The sequence below is a fragment of the Adiantum capillus-veneris genome, chromosome 9, assembly GCF_014529385.1.
Source record: "Adiantum capillus-veneris isolate H3 chromosome 9, ASM1452938v2, whole genome shotgun sequence".
Lineage (NCBI taxonomy): Eukaryota > Viridiplantae > Streptophyta > Polypodiopsida > Polypodiales > Pteridaceae > Adiantum > Adiantum capillus-veneris.
In genome coordinates this window covers 116988608-117014297 of record NC_140939.1, presented here as the reverse complement: position 1 = coordinate 117014297, position 25690 = coordinate 116988608, and the positions used below count along the sequence as shown (strand labels likewise).

The following is a 25690-nucleotide window of genomic DNA, read 5'->3' as shown; positions in this document are numbered from 1 at the left end:
TCTGAAGTCATCTTTTTCTTTAAGATATTAAAAGATGAAATCTCTTTCTGTGTCCATCTAAAGGTGACTGCTTTCTTTTGAAGAGCATGTAAAGGTGAAGCAATCTCAACGAAATTTCGGATAAACCTTCTGTAATAGGAGCATAGTCCCAAAAAGCTTCGGACACACCGTCTTCAAATTTGGCCATGACTTGATCGCTTCAACTTTTGCAGGATCCATTCTGACACCATCCTTTGAGACAATGTGTCCCAGAAAGTGAATCTCTTCCAGAAAAAACTCACTTTTCTTTGCATTGATGAGCAACCTATGACTGCATAGCTCTTTGAACACAATGGCCAAGTGATGCCTATGCTCCTCTTCATTCTTTGAGTAGACTATCATGTCATCAAAGAATGTACGAACAAACTACTGGTGTGGACGGAAAATTCTGTCCATCATCCTATTGAACGTAGCAGGAGCATTTGTGAGACCAAAGGGCATCACTAAAAATTCGTAAAGGCCAAACGTCGTTCTAAAAGCAGTCTTGTGCACATCCTCTGATCTAATGCGGATCTGATGGTACCCACTCTTTAGATCTATCCTGCTAAACATAGCTGCTCCTTCTAATTTGTCCATAATATCATCAATTCTAGGTATAGGAAACCTATTCTTGATGGTATTCTTGTTCAGTGCACGGTAGTCGATGCACATACACCATGAGCCATCCTTTTTCTGCACCAACAACACTGGAGAACAGAATGGAGATGAACTGGGCTGAATCAGCCCCTTTTCTAACAGCTCCTGTACTTGGCCCATTATCTCTTTCTGCTGAGCCGCACTAACCCTGTACGGAGGCTTATTTGGTGGGCTACTGCCTGGCACCAAATCTATCACATGGTCCTCGGGTCTCCCTGGCGGTAATTGAGACGGTAATGAATCGGAAAAATAGTCACTATACTGTTGTAAAAACATTGACCTTTCTTTATCTAGCACAGATAAATTTGATTCATCACAATCTGATACTTCACGTGCAAAAACCAAGTACGCAGAAAGATGCTTTTTCATTACAGAAGTAATAGCAGAAGCTGATACAGTAGGAATAGACTCCCCTTTAAGCTTTACATCCAGAATATGAGTCTTTCCCCTGCTCTGTACAGTGATCTTTTTGTTGTAGGCATCCATGATTCCCTGTACACGAAACAACCAAGGAATAGCTAACAACACATCACATCCGTCCAGTGGCATGATGTAAAATTCTTCAGCATCTACATAGGACTGGATATGTAGACGCAACTTTCCAATGATGGGTGTCACAGCCTCTGTATGGCCAGGACATGCCAAACCTACCTCTGCTGTATACCCCATCTCTTGAGGTCTGATTCCCAACTTTGAAGCCAATTCTGGGGAAATGAAGTTGGCTTTGGCACCTGGATCAAAGAAGATAAGCACTCTTTGATCCCTGACCTTTCCCCATGCTCTGCAAAGCTCACTTGCATCTGAATTTGGCTTGTCGCCCACCAAATCTGGCACTAGACCAGCCATGGGCTTCTTTCCTTTCCTGTCCTCCTTGTCTTCAGAATCAGCTGGCCTTTTCTTTGTAGGACAGTTGTAAGCAATGTGGCCAGGCTGCTCACATATAAAGCATTTGTTTTCTGTCCTCAGGACCTTCTTTTTCTTTTCTGACTTGCGAGGAAAACGTCTTTTCCATTTCTTCGCTGGTCCCTTTTCTTTTTATCTTTCCCTGTGTTGGCTGACTCCTGAGTCCCTTTAGGAGCCTCATTGGGAACGTGCTTCTTGGCTGAATTTTTCTTGCCTGATCCTGCCTTGACGCCAGTGTTAAATTCACAATCTTCTCCCTTGAGCAAACCATTGCCAGTGTTTGCTACCTCGATGAGCTGCGTCAAAGTAGTGACTTTTGTCTTCGTACAGTACTTTCTCAATCCTTTAGGTAGGCCACAATAGTATTTTTCAATCTGTTCTGTCAATGGCACAACCCTATAGGAAGTTACTTGAAGTAGAGCTTTCCAAAACTTCCGATTGTAATCATCCAGATTTCTGCAAGTGGTAGCATTTAGTTGGTGCCATTCTGTCATGACATCTGCTTCAAAGTCATCAGATAACCATGCTGCTGCAAAAATCTGCTTGAAGTAAATCCATGTGAACGGAGCTTGCCCTTGAAGCAATAAAGTTGTCCACCATTGTCCCGCATTCCCTGTCAAGAAAGTGGTTGCCTTGCGGACCTTTGAAGCCTCCGTAAAATTTCCCCCTGCATAGGCCTTGTCAAACTGCTGGAGGAATGAGAGAGCCTTCTTCCTGTCATCAAACCCTGTAAAGGTCGTGAATGACACACCTTTGCCACCTTCTTTGTACGGAGTTGGCCTCTCCAGCGGCGTTAAATTGTCATATGGAAGTGACTGAAACATGGGAACACTATTAGGGTTCATCTGTGTTCCTTGGCCGCTATTAACTTGACCTGGAAATGCCATATTTGGCTGCTGATTTGTAATTCCAGCCATACCAAAATTTGCCTGTGGCATCCCAAATTGGCCCTGAGTGCTCTGAAACCCTGGTTGCATACCCATGACACTGTACATGGGGTTAGGCATCATCGTTTGAGCATCCCCAAACACTGTTCCTGGCGTATAAAACTGATTTCCAGGTGCATGACCAGCCATGCTGTGGAATACCGATCCACCTCCAAAATAGCCAAGGTGTACTGAAGGTTGTGGGAAGACCTGTTGCATAGCCTGTAGGTTGCTTCCCTGCCCATTAGAACCAGCTATAGGCTGCTGAAAGGTGGCGGGCTGAACTGGTACAGCTTGAAAGACTGGCATCTCAGCCACCTGTTCTTGCACCTTAGGCATAGGTTGTGGAGACTGCATGTTCTCCGTCAAGTGTACATGTGTTTCCATTGACTGTGCGGTATGAATCACCTGTGCTCGAGCCTTAACAGGCTTTTGAATATAATCCATTGACCCAACTTGCTGAGACGGAACAGGAGGTTGCAGAAAGGCTAAAAACCTCGGATTCTGCATTACTTGTGTGAACATAGCCACAACAGTAGCCAACTGGGTCCTGAATATATCGTCATCTGTCTGTGGTGGTCTTGACGACTCACCCACTTCATGTGTCTGTTGACCCTGTGAAGAGGAAACCTCTTCAGTCACATCATTCGGTCTGTCAGCCATAATTGCTATTTCCTGTGTCTGGTCTATGATCCTCTGTGTCTTCAAGCCCAATCTGACCAAGGCTCACTTCTATGGGAAAAAGTGATTTAATCCCGTCGATGGAACCATGAAACCGGCCTGTTCAATCCAAAAAGGGCGGTAGACTTTACTTCAAACCTTGATTTAGCTTTCACCCATTATTAGTCGTCTATTTTACCTGCGTTGTAGTGACACAAGAGAGGGGAATGGGATACAGATGCTAGAATGCACCTGTATGAGAAGACCGACACCAGATTGGCCCCTAACTTAGGCGCCCCTTTCGGTATTTCTTTATTCTTTAAAAGAGGGAATAAATGTTGTGGATCCCTACAAGCTGCCCCGCACAAACTTGGCTGAATTTCAACTGTTCCGGCCTGATTTCGGCAGCATAACTGTACTAGGACCCTTCACAGTCAGTATTCCCACGCATTGATTGACTTTCCCGACGCATACGGGCACTTTGCAAAACCTGGCGAGAATCTGCAGCACGCTGAATTCTCTGTTTTCAGCCCTGAAAATGCGCTAGATCACCTGTACAGCGGTCCTCTTGCGTCCCCGAACCTCCTGGGGGTATTAGGGTCTGTTTAGGGCCAAAACCCTAAACCTGCAAAAATACACAGCAGGCTGTAATTCACTGTTTCGGGCTCCGTTTCGCGTGCCGGTCGCATCCGTAGCAAGTCCTCGAGCTCCCGCACCTGTAGGGCTACTTGCCCTTTGAATCGGACGAGATTTCTGGCGTGAAAGCTCTCCGAATTCACCTGTACCTGCGGGGGAATTAGCCGCTAGCTAGTCCAGTACCTGTGCAAGAGGCTCTTGCCTCGGCAATCGCGCATGAACCCACACAACTGTACATTGGTCAAATGAAGAGCCCACTAGAGGGGCATAACATACCGCCAAAGGGGAGAGAGAGGGCAGTGCGTAGCGTGCAGGGCATCACTCCTGGCACCGCACTGTACATAGGAGGGAAAGCAAGCACTCCATAGCTCTTAACCTGTGACAAATTCTGCAAAAACAGCCCCTTTCCCCTTCAAATTCAGCGCCCCCTTCTCTTGCATGAGGAAAGTGCACAGAATTGTGCCACTTGGCACATTTACGAGCATTTTCCCGTTTCGGGGTTGCCACCTAAAAATCTCCCAACCGGTTGCCCAATTGACTTCACGGCAGAGTAAGAAAATGTTCCCCTTGTCATTCCGGAGGTAATGACGCCAACACATTTTCAGGTCCCAAAATAGCAGTTCCCTAAATTTTAGGAGATGCTGCCATTGTATCTTTCTAGGTCATCCGACCCTCTTTGTACACTGTGGCCACATCCAGAACTGAAATGTAGCCTCTGTAGCAAAGGATTCCACTTTGGCTAGTCAATGACCCCACTTGGCTAACCATAGTCCTTGTCCAACCATAGTGCTCTCTTACCCTCAGGCCTGGACTCCCTTTGGACAGTTCCACACTAGCTATGCAATGCAGGGCAGTTAGATTTCCCGAGGGGTGTTTCCAAAAAGTGAAAGTAAATAGATAATAAGAAAGAAATCAACAAAAAGGATAGATAGTAGTCACACGCTGGTGACACAAAGCCCTGAAGAAGGGGGCCAACTTGCAGATATCGCCCGAGGGGCCTAAACCCTAAGAAGAACAAGTAACAGAAGAAGAAGTCCTATCATTTTATGGGGACCCCATCCGATGGGGCCCGAAGTGACATAAAGGATTTAAATAAAGCAGGAGCCACACACACACAGAAAAGGCTGGCGGAGCAGCTGATGACGTGGCTGCTGTACGAAAACCCGAAAATTGCGATGACATGATGACGTGGCAGGCTGTACGGATTTCCGCGTTTTGCGCTTGCTGATGATGTGGCAGCTGTACCTTAATTACGATGATAGCTTTTTTGCATTGCTTTTGGACCATATGCTTTTGAGTTTGAAGGCTTTTCACTGTGAACTGCTTTTGGGGCCTAGGGCCATTAAATATGTGCTAAGGGCTCATTCTCTGGCATGCTTCCTGGAGAAGGTGCTAATAGTGGAGTTCTGGCTTGTACTGTGTTGATGCAATATAAAGAAATACCGAAAGGGGCGCCAAGGTTTGGGGCTAATACTCTTTGGGGTGGAATTATTCCCCCACTCCGTGTTGTGTGTCGGCTCTCTATGAGTTTAGTTGTTATTGAAGTGCTAAAAGACTGTTTAGTCTGTTCTTTTCTATCAGCACGTGGTGCCAGTCTTGTGACAGTGGTATCAGGGCATCAGGCGTGTGCTTTTTTGAAAGCATACCGGTCCTACCAAAGAGCAGACAGAGCAAGATCGCACTTCCAAAGTTTATTGGAAATTTTAGCTTCGTGCTCCGACCCCAGACTTATTAGCCACTCCCACCCTTACTTCATCGCGCATCGGGTGCTCTCCCATCTTTACCGCTCATGTCTTACAGGGCATAAGCCATAAAGATCACTTGCAAGAGAAGGATCCAAGATTTGTTTTGAGTCACTGTTTTTCTTAAAAGCAGTGCCATGCAGATGTTGATGTCTATAGCTACCAAGCAGCACACTCCAAAGACTTGGCAAGCTTTCTAGAAATTTTTTTGCCCGAAGTTATATGGTTTCTATCATCTTCCTTCGGAGTGCAACTTCTGGCAGAGTGGGGTATCTTGAAATGCTTGCCATGGAAACCCTAGCAGATTATAACTTGAAATTTCTTGACATCTCCCAGTAGATGTCTCTTCATGAGCAAATGACGTTGGAGGTCTAGTGCGATTGCTATCTTGGGACTACCATCGCCACCAAAGAAACATTGTTTGTCCAAGAGCTGATGGACCATGCTGTGCTCGGCTACGACCCTATGGAATGAACCTAACCCTAATTTTTTTGGTGCAGGTTTCATGTCGAGGGCTAGCTCCTTTCGGACTTCTAACGGCTCAATAATAGTAAAGCCGTAGGAAAGTCTAAAAAGACTCTATTATTAAGTCCAAAGCTCTCGAGGTGTGCACCATATCCCACATAGTGGGCTCAACAAAACCAATAATAGATCCTAGTTCCACTTACCCTAATATAATCAACAAAATCAACCATTTATAGGCTACTTAAGGACCTCTCTTCTTAAGCAAGAAAAAAGAAACCAAATGCTCTGATTTTTAAAGTCAATCGACTTTTCGAGCTCGACTGATGTCGAGATTGCTTTTTAAGTTTGAAATTTGTTTGAGAACTTGTTTGGTGATCCTGTTTGCAATTTGTTTGAAATGGATGGTATTTGTTTTGAACCTGTCTTGGTGCCGATTTGAATTGTTTGACTCTAGTTTTAATACTAGTTTCAATGATTGGTGATTTTACTCCCGGGTGTAGTAGTGAGAAATGATGTTTGAGAATGCTTGTTCATACTCATGGCCCGAACGCTTGTGGTTATTTGTGGGGGGAGTATTGAATGATTGAAAAGTGTTGTTTTTACTCATGGCCCGGACCCTTGTGGTTATTTATGGGGGGAGAGTTGTTGTTCTGACTCCCGGCCCGGACCTGGATGGTTATGCGGGAGGAGTATTAAGAAGTCTGAGTAGTGGTTACTATAACCGGCCTATACAACGTAGAGGGCGGTACTATTTCAATCACCTGTTAACTTTACACAGAGCATTGAGAAGGGAAGAGAACACAGTTGCGTCCAACGACTAGAATGTCACTGCGTACATGAGACCGATACCCTGTAGGCCCCAAAGACTGGCGCCTCTTTCAGTATTTCCCTATTCAAATTAAGATAGACGATCCGACCATTCAATACAAGCTTTCACAAAGCTGTCCAAACGTGGCGAGGGCTGAAAACGCAGGTTTTCGACCTGATTTCGGCAGCATAACGGCGCAAAAACCCATGTAGGTCAAAAGCACTTGTCTAGGACGGATTCCCTCATTTGGAAGCTTTTTGGTGAGCTGTCATAGAAATTTAGCGGGCTATAATTCTCTGTTTTTTACTGTCGGGTGCCCAAAAGCCTGTACACGCATTCCAAGGCTCTCACGAGGCTCCCCCGGTGTTCCCTTGCAGTTTAGGTGCGAAACCCTAAACCTGCAAAAAAACACAGCAGGCTGTAATTCCCTGTTTCGGATCGTTTTAGTGGAGCAAACACGCCTACACGTGTCCCAAGGGCTCCCGCACACAATGGGACAGTTCCCCTGTGAATTGGACTAGTTTTCACGCGAGAAAACTCTCTAAACTCGCAATCCTTCGCGATGGAACTGTGCGTACCTGTGGGGGATTAGCAATTAGCTAATCCGGTTCCTATTTAGAAGGTTCTTGCCTTGGCAAAGGCGCATAAACCCCCAGAACCGTACAAGTTCATCTGAGTAGCCCAACTAGTGGGGCATTACCATATGTGCACGAAGCAAATCATCGCGCTACATGAGATAGAGGAGAAGGCAAGCTTTCCATTAAAGCTGTAGACCTGCACCCACTACTCACACACACACACACACTGTATGTCACTTATTAGTGACAAATCAGCCCCCTCTCTCTCTTGGGCGCCTCCTCTTGCTGAGGTGTCCTGCAGGCTGCTTTCTTCTTGCCAAGTGTCTAGTTTGCCCCTTTGAGTTAATTCCCTAGTTCCCACTGACTTATAAAGTTATAAGTGACTTTCCGAGTGGTCCATATTTCATTTGGCGCGCACATGCTTCTATACTCATTAGAATTCAGTGCTAATTGGCCCGACCAGTCCCAGACTGACCGACTCAGACTCCCGATGTGAGCAACCTATTCGGCCACAGCCGTTTCACACTGGCCATGCAATGTCCACTTGCACCTTTTCAAGGGTTCCTGGGGAAACAAGTAGAAATAAAAATAAATAAAAATATATAGTACTTATTTACGAAAGGCAACAGGAAAAATGCACCTCCTGGTGACACACCCCACCCTTGAAATACTGCAAGCGACCTCGCTTGCATGCCAATAATACATGCGAATATCTCCTGACATCACATATATTCTATGATGGGAGTCCAAGATATACATGCTTCCGGAAATGTAGCGTTGGATGATTAAAGAATCCCACCAACCTGGCTACAACATATATATCAAGCATAGAATTCTTCTAATGTACGCTCGAGCACAAACTTCTCTAGCTAAATCCTGTATGGAAAGAGTAGATACAATTGCTTTACTACTCTCTTGAGCATCTTGAACCATGCTCTTGCCTTGCTCCAAAAAGGACACATCAAGTCATTGTGGGTTCCATTTGAAAGGCTTCAAGATACAATTGCAATAGCTGAGGTGAATCAACCAATTCAGACTATTCCATCCATTTGGCATCCAAGGATGGATAGTTCTTGAACTTCACCAAATAGCCTCTTGCAACCTTTTCTCTAACCTTTCTTTCTTTATGTGCCAGTATTTGTTCAGGAACAAGGATTTCATCCAATTCTTCTACTTCGGGTTGTTCCTCATCAAGCATATTCAATGGCACATCACCAACAAAGGGTCTTAGAAGGTTGACATGAAAAGAATTATGTATTTTCCAGCCTTCTGGTAGCTTCAACCTGTAAGCTACATCGCTGATCTTTTCTGAAATCTGAAAAGGACCATAATATCGCATACTGAGCTTAGGAAACAAACGTTCCTTGCCTTTCCTTTTCCTTAACCTAGCTTTTTCAAAGTGCAAAAGCACCCAATCACCAAGTGAAAATACAAGTTCACAACGGTGACGATCAACAACTTTCTTTTGCTTAGCCTGAGTCTTCTCAAGAGCAATCTTTATCTTCCTGTATGTTTCATCCACATCTTGGACATGTCTGCCTCAAATATCTTGTCCTTAATCTGTAAAATGGGCGGGACTTTCTTCCCTCCTTCCACTATCTCAAATGGTGCCTTACCTGTTGACGTATGCACAGTGTTATTGTAAGCATATTCAACCAATGGGAGATGGTGTTCCCAAGTTGCCTTGTGCTCTGACACATAACATTTGAGCAGATCAAGGACAATAGAATTTTCCTCTTGTGACTGTCCATCAGTTTGCGGATGAAACGAAGAAGAGAACTTTAGCGTAGTGCCCATGTTCTCAAACAATGCCTTCCAGAAAAGACTCGTCATACTTGGATCCCTGTCACTGACAATTGACCGAGGCATTCCGTGGTATTTAAAGATATTGCCATGAATATCTTGACCATGTGTTCTGGCTTTATCTTCTTCCTCACAGGAATGAAATGGGCCTGCTTATTGAACCTACAAATGATAGTCCAAATCCCATCATTGCCTGTTTGCGTCCTTGGAAGATGAAAGATAAAGTCCATTGCTATGCTTTCCCATGGCCTATTAGGGATCGGCAATGGCTGCAACAATCCCGGTTGCTTTTGTCTGTCATATCTGCATTTTGTATGTATGGCTGTGAAAAACCAACCATACCAAATTGTGTTCCAGGCACTCGAAACTGGCCATAGACACCCTGAAAACCTGGTTGGACACCCATGTTCGTGTACATAGGGTTACCCATGCCTATTTGCATTGTCCCGAACACATTCCCTGGCATATAACCTATGGAAGGTCGAGCCATAGCTTGAAACACTGAACCACCTCCAAAATAACCAGGATAAGTATTAGGTAATGGAAGGGTCTGACGCATAGCCTGTTCATTACTCCCTTGACCATTCACAAACGGTTCCTGTCTAGCTAAAGCAAGTTGCTTTGGATCATTGGACACCGGTAGTTGCTCAACCACATGGGCTTTCCCTCGAGCATCATGAGTCCTCTGCGCATTGGAAATCTCCTTTTCCTGCAACGGCTCAGTCATGCCCTGTGTAGGAGGCTGAAAACCGTGTGTCGCAGCCTGTAAGAACTCCTGCATCCTTGGGTTGCTAGCCAACTGCTGAAACATGTCCATGCAGCTACACAGTTGAGTTCTAAACAACCTGTCCTCTTCTTGAAGAGTTCAAGGAATTTTCTCCGTGCCATGTGAGAAGGATCCCTCTTCAGGTACTTGGTCTCTCTTCTCTGCCATAACAACAAGCTCTGTGTTGCTTTCACCCACAACAATCCACGCTGCACTTTTTGAAGAAAAAGTGACTATCCCGTTGATGGAACCATATAACCGGCCTATACAACGTAGAGGGCGGTACTATTTCAAGCACTTGTAAACTTTACACAGAGCACTGAGAAGGGAAGAGAACATAGTTGCGTCCAACGACTAGAATGTCACTGCGCACATGAGACCAACACCCTGTAGGCCCCAAAGACTGGCGCCCCTTTCGGTATTTCTTTATTCAAATTAAGGTAGACGATCCGACCACTTAATACAAGCTTTCACAAAGCTGTCCAAACCTGGCGAGGGCTGAAAACGCAGGTTTTCGACCTGATTTTGGCAGCATAACGGTGCAAAAACCCCTGTAGATCGAAAGCACCTGTCTAGGACGGATTCCCTCGCTATCTGGAAGCTTTTTGGTGAGCTGTCACAGAAATTCAGTGGGCTGTAATTCTATGTTTTTCACTGCCGGGTGCCCAAAAGCCTGTACACGCATTCCAAGGTTCTCACGAGGCTCCCCCGGTGTTCCCTTGCAGTTTAGGTGTGAAACCCTAAACCTGCAAAAAAACACAGCAGGCTGTAATTCCCTGTTTCAAATCGTTTTTAGTGGAGCAAACACGCCTACACGTGTCCAAGGGCTCCCGCACACAATGGGTCAGTTCCCCTGTGAATTGGACAAGTTTTCACGCGAGAAAACTCTCCAAACTCGCAATCTTTTGCGATGGAACTGTGCGTTCCTGTGGGAGATTAGCAATTAGCTAATCCGGTTCCTTTTCAGAAGGCTCTTGCCTTGGCAAACGCGCATAAATCTCCAGAACTGTACAAGTTCATTTGAGTAGCCCAACTAGTGGGGCATTACCATATGTGCCAAAGGGGAGAGAGAGAGGCACGAGAGCAAATCATCGCGCTACATGAGATAGAGGAGAAGACAAGCTTTCCATTAAAGCTGTAGACCTGTACCCACTACTCACACACACATTGTAGGTCATTTATTAGTGAAGAATCATCCCCCTCTCTCTCTTGGGCGCCTCCTCTTGCTGAAGTGTCTTGCAGGCTGCTCTTCTCCTGCCAAGTGTCCAGTTTGCCCCTTTGAGTTAATTCCCTAGTTCCCACTGACTTATAAAGTTATAAGTGACTTTTCGAGTGGCCCAGACTTCATTTGGCACACACAGGCTTCCATACTCATCAGAATTCAGTGCTAATTGGCCGGACCAGTCCCAGATTGACCGACTCAGACTCCCGATGTGAGAAACCTATTCGGCCACAGCCGTTTCACACAATGTCCACTTGCACCTTTTCAAGGGTTCCAGGTAAAACAAGTAGAATTAAAAATAAATAAAAATATGTAGTACTTATTTACGAAAGTCAACAGGAAAAATACACCTCTTGGTGACAGTTACTTTTAGCACCTCCAAACAACGCAGGCTACGGTCTGGGGGGCGTTTGGTTGTAAAAGGCCTCTATATCTCCTGGCCCGGACCTTTTTAGGTTATGCGGGAGGAGTGATAAGGGAGTTGTTGAATATCTCCCGGCCCAGACCTTGTTAGGTTATGCAGGAGGAGTGTTCATCGGCGGCTTTATGTTTCTATGTCTTGTAACATGCATATGTGAACATTTGTGTTGCATTGTGATGTGCCAACCACTGAATATTCCTAATTGGATGAGATCGCTTGGGTATGTAATTTTAGTGCTTCAAGACACCCGCGGAAGATCAGTACGGTCTGGGTGTCATGGCTAATTTTACTACGCCAGAATATCAAGAGTTCCTATCTGGATGAACTTCTTGATCAAAAGAGCCGAAAGGAGAACTAACTCCTTAACAAAAAGAGCAAACTGATTGTCCCTTGGAATGTCCTTCGGAATGACCCTCGAAAATTTTTGAGCTAACTTGAGTTGTTTTGCAGATATGCTGTAATCGTAGACGATTACTCTCTTTCAAGAAGGGGAGATGTCAGAAACTGCTGACGTGTCAAAGCCCTGAAGAAGGGAGCCAACTTGCAGATGTCGGCCAAGGGGCTTAAACCCTAAGAAGAACAAGTAACAGAAGAAGAAGTCCTACCTACTTATAGGGACCCCGTCGGATGGGGCCCCAAGTGACATAAAGGATTAAAATAAAGCAAGACCCACATACACACAGAAAAGGTTGGCGGAGCAGTTGATGACGTGGCTGTTGTACGGAAACCCGAAAATTGCGCTGACATGATGACGTGGCAGGTTGTACGGTTTCCGCGTTTTGCGCTGGCTGGTGATGTGGCAGCTGTATGGATTTTCATAAATTACCTTGGCATCTTTTTGGCATTGCTTTTGGACCACATGCTTTTGAGTTTGAAGGCTTTTCACTGTAAACTGCTTTTGGGGCCTAGGGCCTTTAAATATGTGCTAAGGGCTCATTCTCTGGCATGCTTCCTGGAGAAGGTGCAAAGCGTGGAGTCCTGGCTTGTACTATGTTGATGCAATATAAAGAAATACCGAAAGGGGCGCCAAGGTTTGGGGCCAATATTCTTTGGGGTGAAATTCCGCCACTCCGTGTGACGTGTCGTCTCTCTCTTTGAGTTCAGTTGTTATTGAAGTGCTAAAAGACTGATCAGTCTGTTCTTTTCTATCGGCACGTGGTGCCAGTCTTATGACATAATCACTTTATTAATCCTTTTTAATCCCCTCTCTACTATTTAATCTTTTGTAATATCCTATCTAAGGCCGTATGCTAATCCCTTCATATTATTGAGTAGTTTCATTAAGTTTAATATGTTCAATTACTATGTTTAATTATCATAATTTCACTAGTAATTACTATATCATGAATATTTCTAATTGGATGAGATTGCCTGGGTATGTAATTTTAGTGCATCAAGACATCGGTGGAAGATCATTACGGTCTGGGTCTGATGACTAATTTTACTACGTTGGAATATCAAGAGTTTCAATCTGGATGAAAGGAGAAGCTAACTCCTCGATCAAAAGAGCCGAAAGGAGAAGCTAACTCCTTAATAAAAAGAGCAAACTGATTGTCCCTCGGAATGTCTCTCGGAACGACACCCTCGTAAATTTTTGAGCTGACTTGAGTTGTTTTACAGATATGCTTTAATCGCGGACGATCACTCCCTTTCAAGAAGGGGAGATGTCACAAACTGCTGACGTGTCAAAGCCATGAAGAAGGGAGCCAACTTGCAGATGTCGACCGAGGGGCCTAAACCCTAAGAAGAACAAGTAACAGAAGAAGAAGTCCTACCAACTTATGGGGACCCCGTCCGATGGGGCCCCAAGTGACATCAAGGATTAAAATAAAGCAGGACCCACACACACACAAAAGGCTGACGGAGCAGCTGATGACGTGGCTGCTGTATGGAAACCCGAAAATTGCGCTGACATGATGACATGGCAGGTTGGACGGATTTTCACGTTTTGCACTGGCCGATGACGTGGCAGTTGTACGGATTTTTGTAAATTACCCTGGCAGCTTTTTCGCATTGCTTTTGGACCAGATGCTTTTGAGCTGAAGGCTTTTAATTGTAAACTGCTTTTGGGGCCTAGGGCCTTTAAATATGTGCTAAGGGCTCATTCTCTGGCATGCTTCCTGGAGAAGGTGCAAAGCGTGGAGTTCTGGCTTGTACTATGTTGATGCAATGTAAAGAAATACCGAAAGGGATGCCAAGGTTTGGGGCCAATACTCTCTGGGGTGGAATTCTGCCACTCCGTGTCGCGTGTCATCTCTCTCTTTCAGTCTAGTTGTTATTGAAGTGCTAAAAGACTGTTCAGTCTGTTCTTTTCTATCGGTATGTGGTGCCAGTCTTGTGACATAATCACTTTATTAATCCTTTTTAATCCCCTCTCTACTATTTAATCTTTTGTAATATCTAAGGCTGTATGCTAATCTCTTCTTATTATTGAGTAGTTTCATTAAGTTTAATATGTTCAATTACTATGTTTAATTATCATAATTTCACTAGTAATTATTGCAAGCTGAAGCAACTAACAACACTTACAAGCATGAGAGAACAAATTACTTAGCTGATGCTTGTCGAAATCCTTTATCTTGGAGCGTAGCCTATGCTCTGATACCACTGCTGTAAACGGAAGGTGAGGTGGCCCTGCCAAACAGAGTAAACGGCATATTGCAAGAGATAAATTGACAAAACTGTATACTTGGCAACTATCTTTGCACATACTCCAAGCCATACGTGACAAGAGAGAGACAGAGAGCGGGGGGGAGAGAAAGAAAGCGTGCAGATGCGCCTCCCAGAGTAGAGTGTCACACCAACACGGCAAGAGAGAAGAGAGGAGAGGGGAGAAGAAACACACGAGCATTGGGTGCAATCTCCCGCCGTGCAAGAGTGAGCATTTCCCTCTCTCACGTATTTCATTTATAGATTCTTCAATGCTCAAAATGAATACACATTGGCCGGCCGGCATAAATGACCATATCTCCTAATGAGCACTTGAGTAATAAATGTACAGATCCCATATCCATAACATTCAGAGTCTCCAGTTCATAAGGACGAGGGCTTTGATTACTTTGCCAGATTTGCCTCTACTTCAGAAGTCCCTCTATCCATGTGGCGCCCAAGTGTGCAGTAGTTTGAGAGATGGGGCCCTGTGTTTATAGAGGCGTGACCAATTGTACGGTTCAGCATGACTTTACAAATTTTGTAGACTTTGTGTCCAATCCCCAGGTCATTTTTTATAAGTTGTTAGGCCCTTTAACCTTAGATCTAGGTATAGTCCTAAGTCATGAGGTAATTTGCAGAGGTTTTTCATGGTTTTAAAGAGTCTTTTTAGAAAACACACAGCACTTATTTAAACCGAACGATGTAAAGTGAAACACACTGTATTTTCCTATACGAAGCCGTACGTTACTTTATTGTACGACTGTACAATGACAACCCTAAAGTACATAGACCACACACACACCCATACACCCACTTGAAAGAATTGAAGGTTAAACTGATAAAGGAAGACAAAACAACTGGAAAAAGAAAAGAAAGAAGCCAAAATGCTACCCTTCCAAGCCAGAAACTGCATGGGAAGCGGAGTCGGGGAAGCATAATGAATGGCATTCATAACCAAAGAAAGAAAACTATGGGAAGGTTATGTACACAGTGGAGGAAGTAGCGGTTGCAGTACGGTCCTGTCCGTATGGGCTAGCAAGCGGTGTAGTACGTAATGGCACCTAGTATAAAAAAAAATGCATTACCTATCGCTCTATCAATTAAATATTTGTAAGTGTAGACTTCAAAAAGTACCTGAGAAGGGCCTCCTGGCTGTGCAAACCGCTCGACAAGGTGGCTGACGTCCATTGCTCGCAAGGTGCGTAACTGCCCCGGCTGAAGCGGGACCAGGGAAGGTTTTCAAGGGGTGGCTGATGCAGAGGAAATGGGCGAGACCGGTGAAAAAAAGTGGGGCTTGTGACCCTTTGCATTACATAAAAACAACCAAAGGTCCATATACAAGAAAGATACACAATGAGATCGTGATCACGAGGAAAAATACCCAAACAACCACAGGATAGACCGAAGGATAAGATACTCAAATCTTGAAGTGGTAAAGTAGCTTTGTCTGGCTGTAGGAAGCCTACACAAATCTGCCAGAAGCTCTCTCCGCCTCTACTGGTGTAGCGAAACCATAAAGACCAGTGCTAGCTACTAAAATGATGTAGAGTATTCATTGTAAACAGCCTCCTATAGTAGCTCATAAAAGCCAAGGGATTGTAAAAGAGAGGGACTACTCGTGATGGCCCACCACCATAGGTTACCTAGTCACCCCCTCATTGCATCCTTGTTGATCCAGCCATCCAACTTGGCTCCTCATGACGCCCGAGGATGCAAGGATCTTCACATTTAGAGGTCTACATTGGAGGCCACAGAGCATCGTTGAGCGACATCAAGCACGCCCCCCAAAGAACTGATTTTGGAGGACATTGAGGCCATATGGCAAAGACCCATGAGAGAGTTCTTGGGATGATCACCATTGTATACTTTCTCCATCTTACACCTCATTAGCCCTCATGTGATTGTACCCCTCCCCTTCTGTTTTGAGATGATGTATTATATGACGACGATGTAGGGTAGGCTTACATACCTACTTGGTGCCCTCATTTATGTTCCCTAGACATTGTACTAGAGTCACACGTACTTTCTCCATCTTACACCTCATTAGCCCTCATGTGATTGTACCCCTCCCCTTCTGTTTTGAGATGATGTATTATATGACGACGACGACGATGATGTAGGGTAGGCTTACATACCTACCCACTCTTGGTGCCCTCATTTATGTTCCTAGACATTGTACTAGAGTCACACGTGGATGTAACCTTTTGGTCTTATAGGTCATTTTGGCCTTTTGAAGACGTCAATATAACATTTCATTTTCTCTCTCCCCACACAACTCAAAACACCCCAACACCCCCCCCCCCCCCCCCCCTTCTTAAAAAAAAAAAAAAGCCCAATCCAAAAAAAAAGGGAAAGAAACTTTACCCTTTCATATGTCTAAAAAGGCACATGCTCTTCCAACTTCCAAAAACGGCCATGGACAAATTACAAGGTATAACCAGAGGTGAGAAAACTTCTCAAGATCTGCAAGGGGCTCATAGCTAAGGGGAACAATCAATGGGACAGTATAGGAATCAAAATACTTGCAGATAGGGCAAAGTTGGCAGCTGAAGAGGCTGATGACTCAATAACAGGAGCAAGGGCCACACAAATGTGCCCAAGACAAACTGAAGCCTCAAGCAGTGCAACTCTGCAAAGAAGTCCTATCTGAGAACATCCCATCCTAATGAATGGTGAACACCAGCGGGACAGCACAAAGGCTGGACCACCATCCACACTGAGAAGAAGCAGCCCATATGTAAGATCTTGAAACCTGTAAAAATTCCGCAGCTTTGTTCCCTTATCTTTGCAGAAAACTACATTTAATATTCAGGCAAGCATTGCAGCAATTTTTGTCTCCTTTGATATCCAAATCTGGAGCACCAAAACAACTGTTTTGAGTTTGAGAGGTTTCACACACAAGCTTGCATTATATATAGAGCAGCTGAAATGTGGATCACAACAGGCTCGCATTATAGAGCACCTGAAATGCGGTTTTTATTAAGATTGCTTTTTCCTGAAAGCAGAGTTGGATAAGAGCTCCAAATTCAAGATTTCTGGATAGATTCTAGATAGTTCTTTTGTGTCTATAAGAAGAGTTCACAACCTTGCAGGTGATGGAGCGAAATTGCTTGAGTACTATTTTTCTTTCAATTTGATCTCATTTTTGAATGTGCAGAAATTCTGTAGGGTTAGTGTATGTAGTGGATTGATGATACGTGATTATGAGTTAATGAACATGTTTTGGATCATTTGAAAGGCTAAACTCACAAATTAAGTTCTGTCGCATCTTTAACACAATGATATATTCTTGTAGGCTGTAAAATAAATATGCACATTCCGAGCTCTAATTAGACTGGAAAAATTGTCTCACTTTTTCAGTCTCTTTTTAACTGCAGAGTATGGTACGCGAGGCACCCTTCACGATCTAGGACAGAGTATTCAATTATGTATGTTTTGATCCTTTCTTGATTGCTTATGCATAATAAATATTTATCAATTATTTTTTGTCCTGATTGTTTTGTAGGGTCGAATATAAGTCCAAGCTTGATCTTGTTCGTGTTTCTACCAGCTCTCCTTTTTGAAAGCTCCTTTGCCATGGAGGTTCATCAAATTAAGGTGGTTTGTTTTTCTACAAGCTAGCAAGAAGACTCATGTGGGAATCACTTGAAAAGTAAAAGCACTGAGGGTTGAAATATTCAAAGCTCAGGAGAAAGGGTCCCAGCTTGAGCTTAAGCCTCTTCTTGATTTTGTTTATCGATTAGATCCACGAGAGTTTATCACTGAAAAACTAAGGGGACATCGTACATGTGTGTTGTTAAATTCTTAAGGCTCATGGTTCCAAAATATGGGAGAATTGCAGGCTAATCGCAATGCTTTGAGATGCTTTTATGAAATTATTGGATTCTGCAAAATCAGGGCTTTGTAAATACCTCTCAAAGGGCACTTAGGTTGAATTAGCCAGCTCTTATTTCGTTGATGTTCAATAGCACTTAAGATGGTTTTCAAAATAAGTTTAACTATTTGCAGTTGAAGGTATTTTTCAGTTGACTTAGGGTCTGAAGGTTTTAAAGATGAAACTTTGAGTATGGTGTCTTTTTAACACACACCAGCTGTAATTATGCACGCTGAAACAACAGAAAATGCACATTGGACTTTTTGTTTCTGACAAGTTCAACTGTAGCTTGGAAAGGAGCCTTTTATGATAATGTTTTTCTATCTTGTTCTTCTCTTAATTTGTGGTAATATATATTTCAGAGATGTCTCGTGCAAATGGTCTTACTTGCTGGACCAGGCGTGGCGATTTCGACATTTTGCACAGGGATGTTAATACGAGTGAGTCCAGACAAATTTCTCTTCAAAGGATATTATGTTTCTCTGCAACAAAGTAAGGTTGTTTCTTTTTTGTGCCCCTTGCAGTAAAGAAACAGCTACAATGTGGTCTCTTAGCATGGATGGTTGAACATGAAAAATTTGACCATTTTGGAAAATTTGCATCTTACACCCGAATGGCTGTTCTCAAAGAAGAGTTTGTGGCATCAAAGAACATATACCCTGTTTAAAGTGCCATCACAGCTTTTAGGGGAGTTTCCTGGTAGTATTGCTTTTGACTGATCAGAGGATTGTAGTTAAGAGCTGGCCGTAGCATTCCAGAGGATTTTCCTGTCTTTTGGATGATCTGCAGTCAGAGGATAGTAGTTAAGAGAACCAATGTTTGGGGCCATCAAGGAACATATACCCTGCTTAAAGTGCCATCACAGCTTTTAGAGGAGTTTCCTGGTAGTATTGCTCTTGAGTGATCTGCAGTCAGAGGATTGTAGTTAAGAGCTGGCAGTAGCATTCCAGAGGATTTTCCTAGTGGTATTTCTTTTGGATGATTTGCAGTCAGAGGAGTGTAGTTAAGAGAACCAATGTTTGGGGCCATCTTGTCAGAAAGATAGATCCAAACACCACAGAGAGAGTTTGATCAAATCGGATGTCGATCCTCATAGGCACACAGATGTCACAAACCAGTGACGTGGCAGCCCGCCCACACACGCACACACCCGGAACAAAGCAGGCCCGCCAAATGCGCTGCAAATTATGCTGGCAGGCTGTACGGCAGTTTGACTATTCACATAACCATAACAATGCATGAGAGATGCATCGTCTTGATCGTAAGAAACTTGGGACACATTAGTGTTCTCTCTAATAATCGATTGCATTAATAGAAGATGTGGATTTTGTGGGTTCTTTTGTAAGTTCTTTAGGTTCGTTCTTAGGACAATCTCGCCTTAGTGACCCTTAGTGTGACATTGATAACATTTTCCTTCCTTAGAATAAATGACTTGATCTTCTGCCGTTATGTATCCTCCTACAATTTCTTGTGCGGCTTTTTCATCTGGGGTGAGCTTAGGTTTAGCAGGTGTGTTAGCTTTACCCTTAGATTCATTTTGGGAGTTCTTTTTTTTTATTTTTCCCGAGAAAAGGATCCTTCTATTAGTTAATGAGACTGCCCATAGGGCTACAATCTCCTCTACAAGAGAGGGCTACAACAATCATGATGGGGAGACTCTCCCAATGAAAAAACAACTTATGTACAATGAGGCTAGATCAAGAGATGGGAGGAGGGAAAAGCCACATAGGTGCACGGTAGTGTTCTCTGAGCACACCCTGGACCATGGTGAAGAAAGGCCCAGGATGCCAGAGTTGAAGGAAAGCCTCTCTGCGCTCCTTCATGTGGACGGAAGTGCCCTGGAGCCTCTCGAACTCTCCTCTAAGAGTATGGACCAGCTCTAGCCAAAGATCCCGAACAATCTCTGCTGGTGGTACAGGGCGAGCCTCGAAGATGCGGAAGCAACGCGTCCGCCAGATGAACCAGAGTGTCAGGCCACTGATGAGCTCCCAACACTCCTCTCTCACTGCACCACTCCTGTGGAGTAAGCTGTGTAGCAAGCTGGAGTGTAGGTCGACCCCCTTGCATCACTATCATCCTGCTGGTGGAAGAAAGCTCAAATTGAAGTGCCGGGCCCGTGAGAGTGGACCAAGCAGTTGCCCCCCGAGTGTACTGCCGAGCAGTGGAAAGAGCTGGCATCGGCCGAAGGACACAAAGCCACACCTGCTGTGCGAGAGGACAGTCCCAGAGACAGTGACGCTGACTCTCCACAAGATGGTCACAAGCTGCACACGCGGCCGAGAGACCACTATGTACAAGCCAGCTCCCAACTGCTGTAGCTCTGTGTGCAACTAGACACTGGAACAAAGTGACTCGTCTCGGCTGTCTGGAGTCCCACAACCTCTTCCAAAAAAACTGCCAAGAACTTAGCTTTGAGACCCTCCTCCTGCCAATGAGGTGCTGCAGCAGGACGAGCCTCTCTTTGTGCTGCCAGTATGTGAAGTCCCAGCCAAACAGTGTACTGCAAGAACGGGACACCTGGATGGTCTGTAGAGGAGAAAGGGTCCCTCCACAGCCACTCTCCAGGATCCCACTGTACTTGTGCAAGTGGACAGCTCTCCCAAGTCCACAATCTCTAGTGGCCAGTCTGAAGAGCTGCTGGGTCCTCCCACAGATGGCCACCACGCGAATCCTCTGAAAACAACACTCTGCCACCTGCGGGTCCTCAACTGCAACTCGGTGTAAGTGTCTCTCACCCTGTAGCTCGAAAAACAGGGAGGATATAGTCTCTGAGCAAGCCTGAACTGAGATGAGAACCTCCAGTCGCGTGAAGGCTCCTATCCATCTGGGCGTTGCTGACTCGAGAGGTGTGAGCCACGCAACTGGTACTGCCTGTGAGATGTCCTGACACATGCTCTGCACCCCTCTCATGCCCTGTAGCTGCATGCCTTGAAGCTCCTCTGACAAGCCTGAAAACTTGTAACTAGTCACCTAGAGAGCGTGCTGAACCCTCTGCCATGGGACCCCAGGAACATGAGGCCGACTACCAACCAAGTGGCCTCTTTGAGTGCTAACCATGGGGTTCCAAACAAGAGACTGTCTGGATGCTGACGCTGCTCCAGGCCTCGCCGCAGTTGCTCCCAAAAATAGAGCAGACTCACAGCGAGCGGTCCTCTAGTCTCCTGCTCAAGCCAACTCTACGCCTCTCTGTGAAAAGTCGAGGGTCGCCATGGGCTTCTAGCCTTGAGGCACCCTAGCACGAAGCCGCTGAAGCAAGAACTCCTCCCAGGGCTCCTCACCTGGAAGAAGTCCTCTGACGATGAACTTCCCAAGAAGGGCTTTGCTCTGCTGCGCTGGGTCTATGATCCCCAACGTAGAAGAATGATGACCTGCCATGCCACTCTGGCCCGGGCTATCTGAGTGTCACGCCTTGACCAAAGGAAGTTCTTGATCAGCCTCTCAACCTAGCTAATACAGGAACTCGAGAAGATCCAACAAGAAGTGATGTACCACATAGTATCCAACAACACCTGGTTGGCCACTACAACTCTGCCCGCCAAAGAAAGTCGTGCGGAGCTCCAATGTAACAACTTCCTCCTGATAGACAAGAGGAGGGGAGCAATCTGCTGCTCGGGAGACAAGTCCAAACCAACCTGGCAACCCAAGTACCGAACTACAGTCCTTGGGGGAATCCACCTAAAACCCTCACCGGGCATCCAATCTGGCGTAGGAGCACTACCAACCGAGGAAACCACAGTCTTTCTCCACTTGATCAGTGCGCCAAATGCACAACAGAAAGTCTCAAGAGCCTGCTCACACCTGTCTAGGGTGTCCTCCTGGCCATCCAAGTAGCGTCCAGTAGCTCATCTCCCCGAATGGGGAGCGCTAAGCCACGTAAACCAACTTGCTATGAAACCAAAACCCTGCTCATCGCCTCATCATAGAACAGAAAGAGGAAAGGGGCAAGAGGGCAGCCCTGTCTGACCGACCGTGTGAGCATGAAGCGATCACCTCTATCTCCTGCTAAAAGCACCTGACTGTGCGCTTGTCTGTACAAAGCTGGCACCCCTCTCATCCAAGCATACGAGAAGCCCATCCTGCGTAGAGTGCCCTCCAAAAAATCCCAGTCAACTCTGTCGTAGGCCTTTTCAAAATCGAGAAGGAGAATCACCAAATCCTCACCACAGAGCCGCGCGAGGGCAGAAGCCTCCCAAAAAGTAAAGATGTTGTCAAGGATACTACGCTCCTTGACAAAACCTGTCCGAGTCCCATGTATAAGGCTCTCTAGAAGTGGTTGAATCCTCAAACTCAGAGCCTTGGAAGAATTTTGTAGGCTGAGTTGAGGATGGTGATGGGGCGCCACTGTCGAATCTCATCTAAGGAGCCACCCTCCTTGGGAATGAGGTAAATCAGGCCCTTACTCATGCTGTCAGGCATCTCACCTGTGTGCAAAATGTACTGAAAAGCACTACAAAGATCTGAGCCAAGCAAGTCCCAGTACTCCAAGAAGAAGCTCGGGGTCAAGCCATTCTCACTTGGACAACTACCACGGGGAAGTGCACTAAGAGCCGTGTGTAGCTCCTCTAGCTGAAGAGGCAGCTCAAGCCTCTGAAGCATTTCCTCAGTCACAAGACAAGGCATCTGTGCCTACACCTGCTCTCTGCATGCATCCTGACGCTCTGATTGGGCTCTGTAGACAATAGATCACGGTAAAAGTCAGTAGCAACTGCACGCATGTCCTCTGGCTCTGAAGCAACTGACCCGTCGGGCCTCCTCAAGTGCCTGACCTTGGCATGCGTATGCCGAGGTCCCACTGCCTCAAAGAAAGCGCCTATCACTCTGTCACCCACTTGGGTCCATTGAGATGCCCGACGATGGAAAGCAAACTCATGGCGCCTCTCCTCTGTGCTGATGAGCTCGTGGCGAGCATGCTGTAACTGCTCCTCCAACCAAGGACTGTTTGGATGCTGCTCCTGCATCCTCTGCAAGGAAGCAATGCCCCGTCGGAGGTGCTGCTCCTCTCTCGCTGCAGCCAGGCGAGCCGAAGACTCCTGAAGAAAGAGCTGACTAAGCTGAGCAAGTCCTGAGGCTACTCTGTCAGCAAGAGAGTCCTGTGCGTCTAAGCTCTCTGTCCAAAGAGCCTCCACTCGCTCTCTGAGCGCAAAGTCTAGCAAGACCCTCTTTGGGATGCATAGCATCGTGCTCCCCCTCCCTCTGCCTATCAGTCACTGTGAGGATCACTGGTGCTTGGTCCGAAAAGGAAGTCTGAGCCAAAATGCCAACAGTCCCTCCCAAGTCACAGAAGTGATCACTAGTGTAGAAGTGATCTATCCACGATAGATTCGCTCCTCCCACTCGACGGTCCGAACGAGAGAAGGCCAGGCTGTCAGGTGGCCTCACAAAGCTAGAATGCTGCCACACATCAGAAATCGCAAAGTCATACATAACCTCTCCCAAGCCGCCAACTCATCTCCATACACAGTAGCATGGCTACCTCCAACCCTGTTAGCTGGGTCCTCCAACATGTTGAAGTCTCCCCCAATGCACCATTGCTCTACCTGAGGGAGAGACTCTGCAATGTAAGCCCAAAACTCTGCATGTGCGCTCGCCACATTAGGTGCGTAGATGTTCAGGAAGCCCATCTGGCAACCCTGAACCTGCACAATAATCCACTGAGCCCTGCCTCGCAGAATAATCCCTCTGCCCACAATGGCTTGCTGCAAAGAGTCCGCAATGGTCATCATACCCCATCCGGGATGCCTCCAGGTCCAAAAGAAGCTAACCAAAAAGTCTCATAGCGACCACGCAAAATTTGACCACAACGCCGAATGCGGCTCCCTCCTGCAACATAAGAATGTCAATTTCACCACCCACAAGGCATCTCTGCAGCTCCTGACGCAATTGACCTCTCTGACGCTGAAATTGGAGCCCTCCTAATCCCTGCACATTCCATGAGATGATCCTCATGAAGCCAGTGAGAGAAAACAGATGCTGCAACAGCAGCCAACCTCGCTATCTTTGAGGCCGGTTTGGATGGGGAGTAATCCGCGTCTGAACGACCTCTAGACAAGCGCGCAAGAAGTGACTGTTCCGCCCAGGCCCAAGCTGAGCGTGCAGCTTGAAGGGCTACATCCTCTGTCCAAGAATCCCCATGCACAAAAACATAACACGGAGGGCACTGAGTGTCAACAAAGAAGTGCACCACAATGTGCCTGCAACCCGCTGCATCTAGGGTGTCACGCTGAACTTGGTCTGCACGAGATTTGTCACTGCTAAGTCCCCTGTTTGGTGCGAGAACTCAGTAGCCTGAGTCTGGAGCCAGTCCAGGGGTCAGAAGACTATTGGGAGCCCAACGGAATCATTTCCTAAAATTTAGGGAACTCCTATTTTGGGCCGTGAAATGTGTTCCCGTCATTACCTCCGGTATGACTAGGGGAACATTTTACAACTCTGCCGCGAAGTCAACTGAGCAACCAGTTGGGAGATTTTTAGGCGACAAACCCGAAACGGGAAAATGCTTGTAAATGCGCCAAGTGGCAAATGTTCATGCACTTGCCTCATGCAGAAAAATGGGCGCTGAATTTCAAGCTGGAAAGAGGCATTATTTGCATTTTGTCACAAGTTAAGAGCTATGGAGTGCTTTCTTTCCCTCCCATGTACAGTGTGGTGCTAGGAGTGATGCCCTGCACGCTACACACTGCTCTCTCTCTCCCCCCTACGTGCAGTTATGTGATGCCCCATAAGAGGGCTCTTCATTTGACTGATGTACAGCTGTGTGGGTTCATGCTTTTGTGCTGAGGCAAGAGCCTCCTTGAGCAGGAACAGGGGTAGCTAGCTGCTACTCCAAAGCAGGCACAGGTGAGGGTCATAACCTCACCGTACAGGTGCAAATTCAGCGCTGTGTATGCGCACAAAATTGACTGTTTTTCAGCCATAGGGACGCCAGAACCTTTGAGCATCGTGCCCCACTGGCAGAGAACAGTTCGGGGACTGTTTGGGGCTGGAAACAGAGCAAAAACCAGTAAATACAGCGACCTGAATTTACTGTTTACTGTTTACTGTTTTTGGGTAGGAATTAGAGGGTTTACGCCAGTGCAAGTGAGATCCAGCAGGGGAATTGATTTCGCGCAAGTTTTGGGGCTGTTATGCTGCTGAAATTTGGCCAAATCAGGTAGTCTCTAGCAGGATACAGGTAAAGGATTCCGAGGACTCTACTTTGTAATTTACGTGAACAAAAGGAGAGACTATTTGACAGAATTAAATCTCAAAGTATAAAGAATTACCGAAAGGGGCGCCAATTTTGGGGCCTACAAGTTGTCGGCTCTGCTCGGTGCATTCTAGCTTTCGAGCCGTGTGTGTATTCAAGTGTTAATTCCCCTCGCAGGTTCTCTTTGCAAAGTGCTCTGTGTGTGTGTGTGTGTGTGTGTGTCTAAAGTAAAGAATTTCGGGTGAAAGCCAACGCCTACCGCCCCACGGGCCAGTTTCAAGAGGACCGTGTGCTGGGTCCACTCTGTGATATCCCTACCACACAACGGAAAGGAGAAACCCACCGCCGTGTCTAGGGCCTCATTGCCTTTAGC

The 25690-nt window shown here is 45.9% G+C and overlaps 1 protein-coding gene across 9 annotated transcripts in view; it reads left to right on the top strand.

The window, feature by feature from the left end:
* SOS1 (sodium proton exchanger, putative (NHX7) (SOS1)) overlaps nt 1-25690 on the top strand; it is a 234962-nt gene that overhangs the window by 7393 nt on the left and 201879 nt on the right. For all 9 annotated transcript variants that reach the window (XM_086519996.1, XM_086519995.1, XM_086519994.1 and 6 more), the window contains exons 3-5: nt 17635-17685; nt 17763-17854; nt 18494-18571. In XM_086519996.1, the coding sequence (XP_086376122.1) occupies nt 17635-17685; nt 17763-17854; nt 18494-18571 (221 nt within the window). The remainder of the gene's footprint in view (nt 1-17634; nt 17686-17762; nt 17855-18493; nt 18572-25690) is intronic.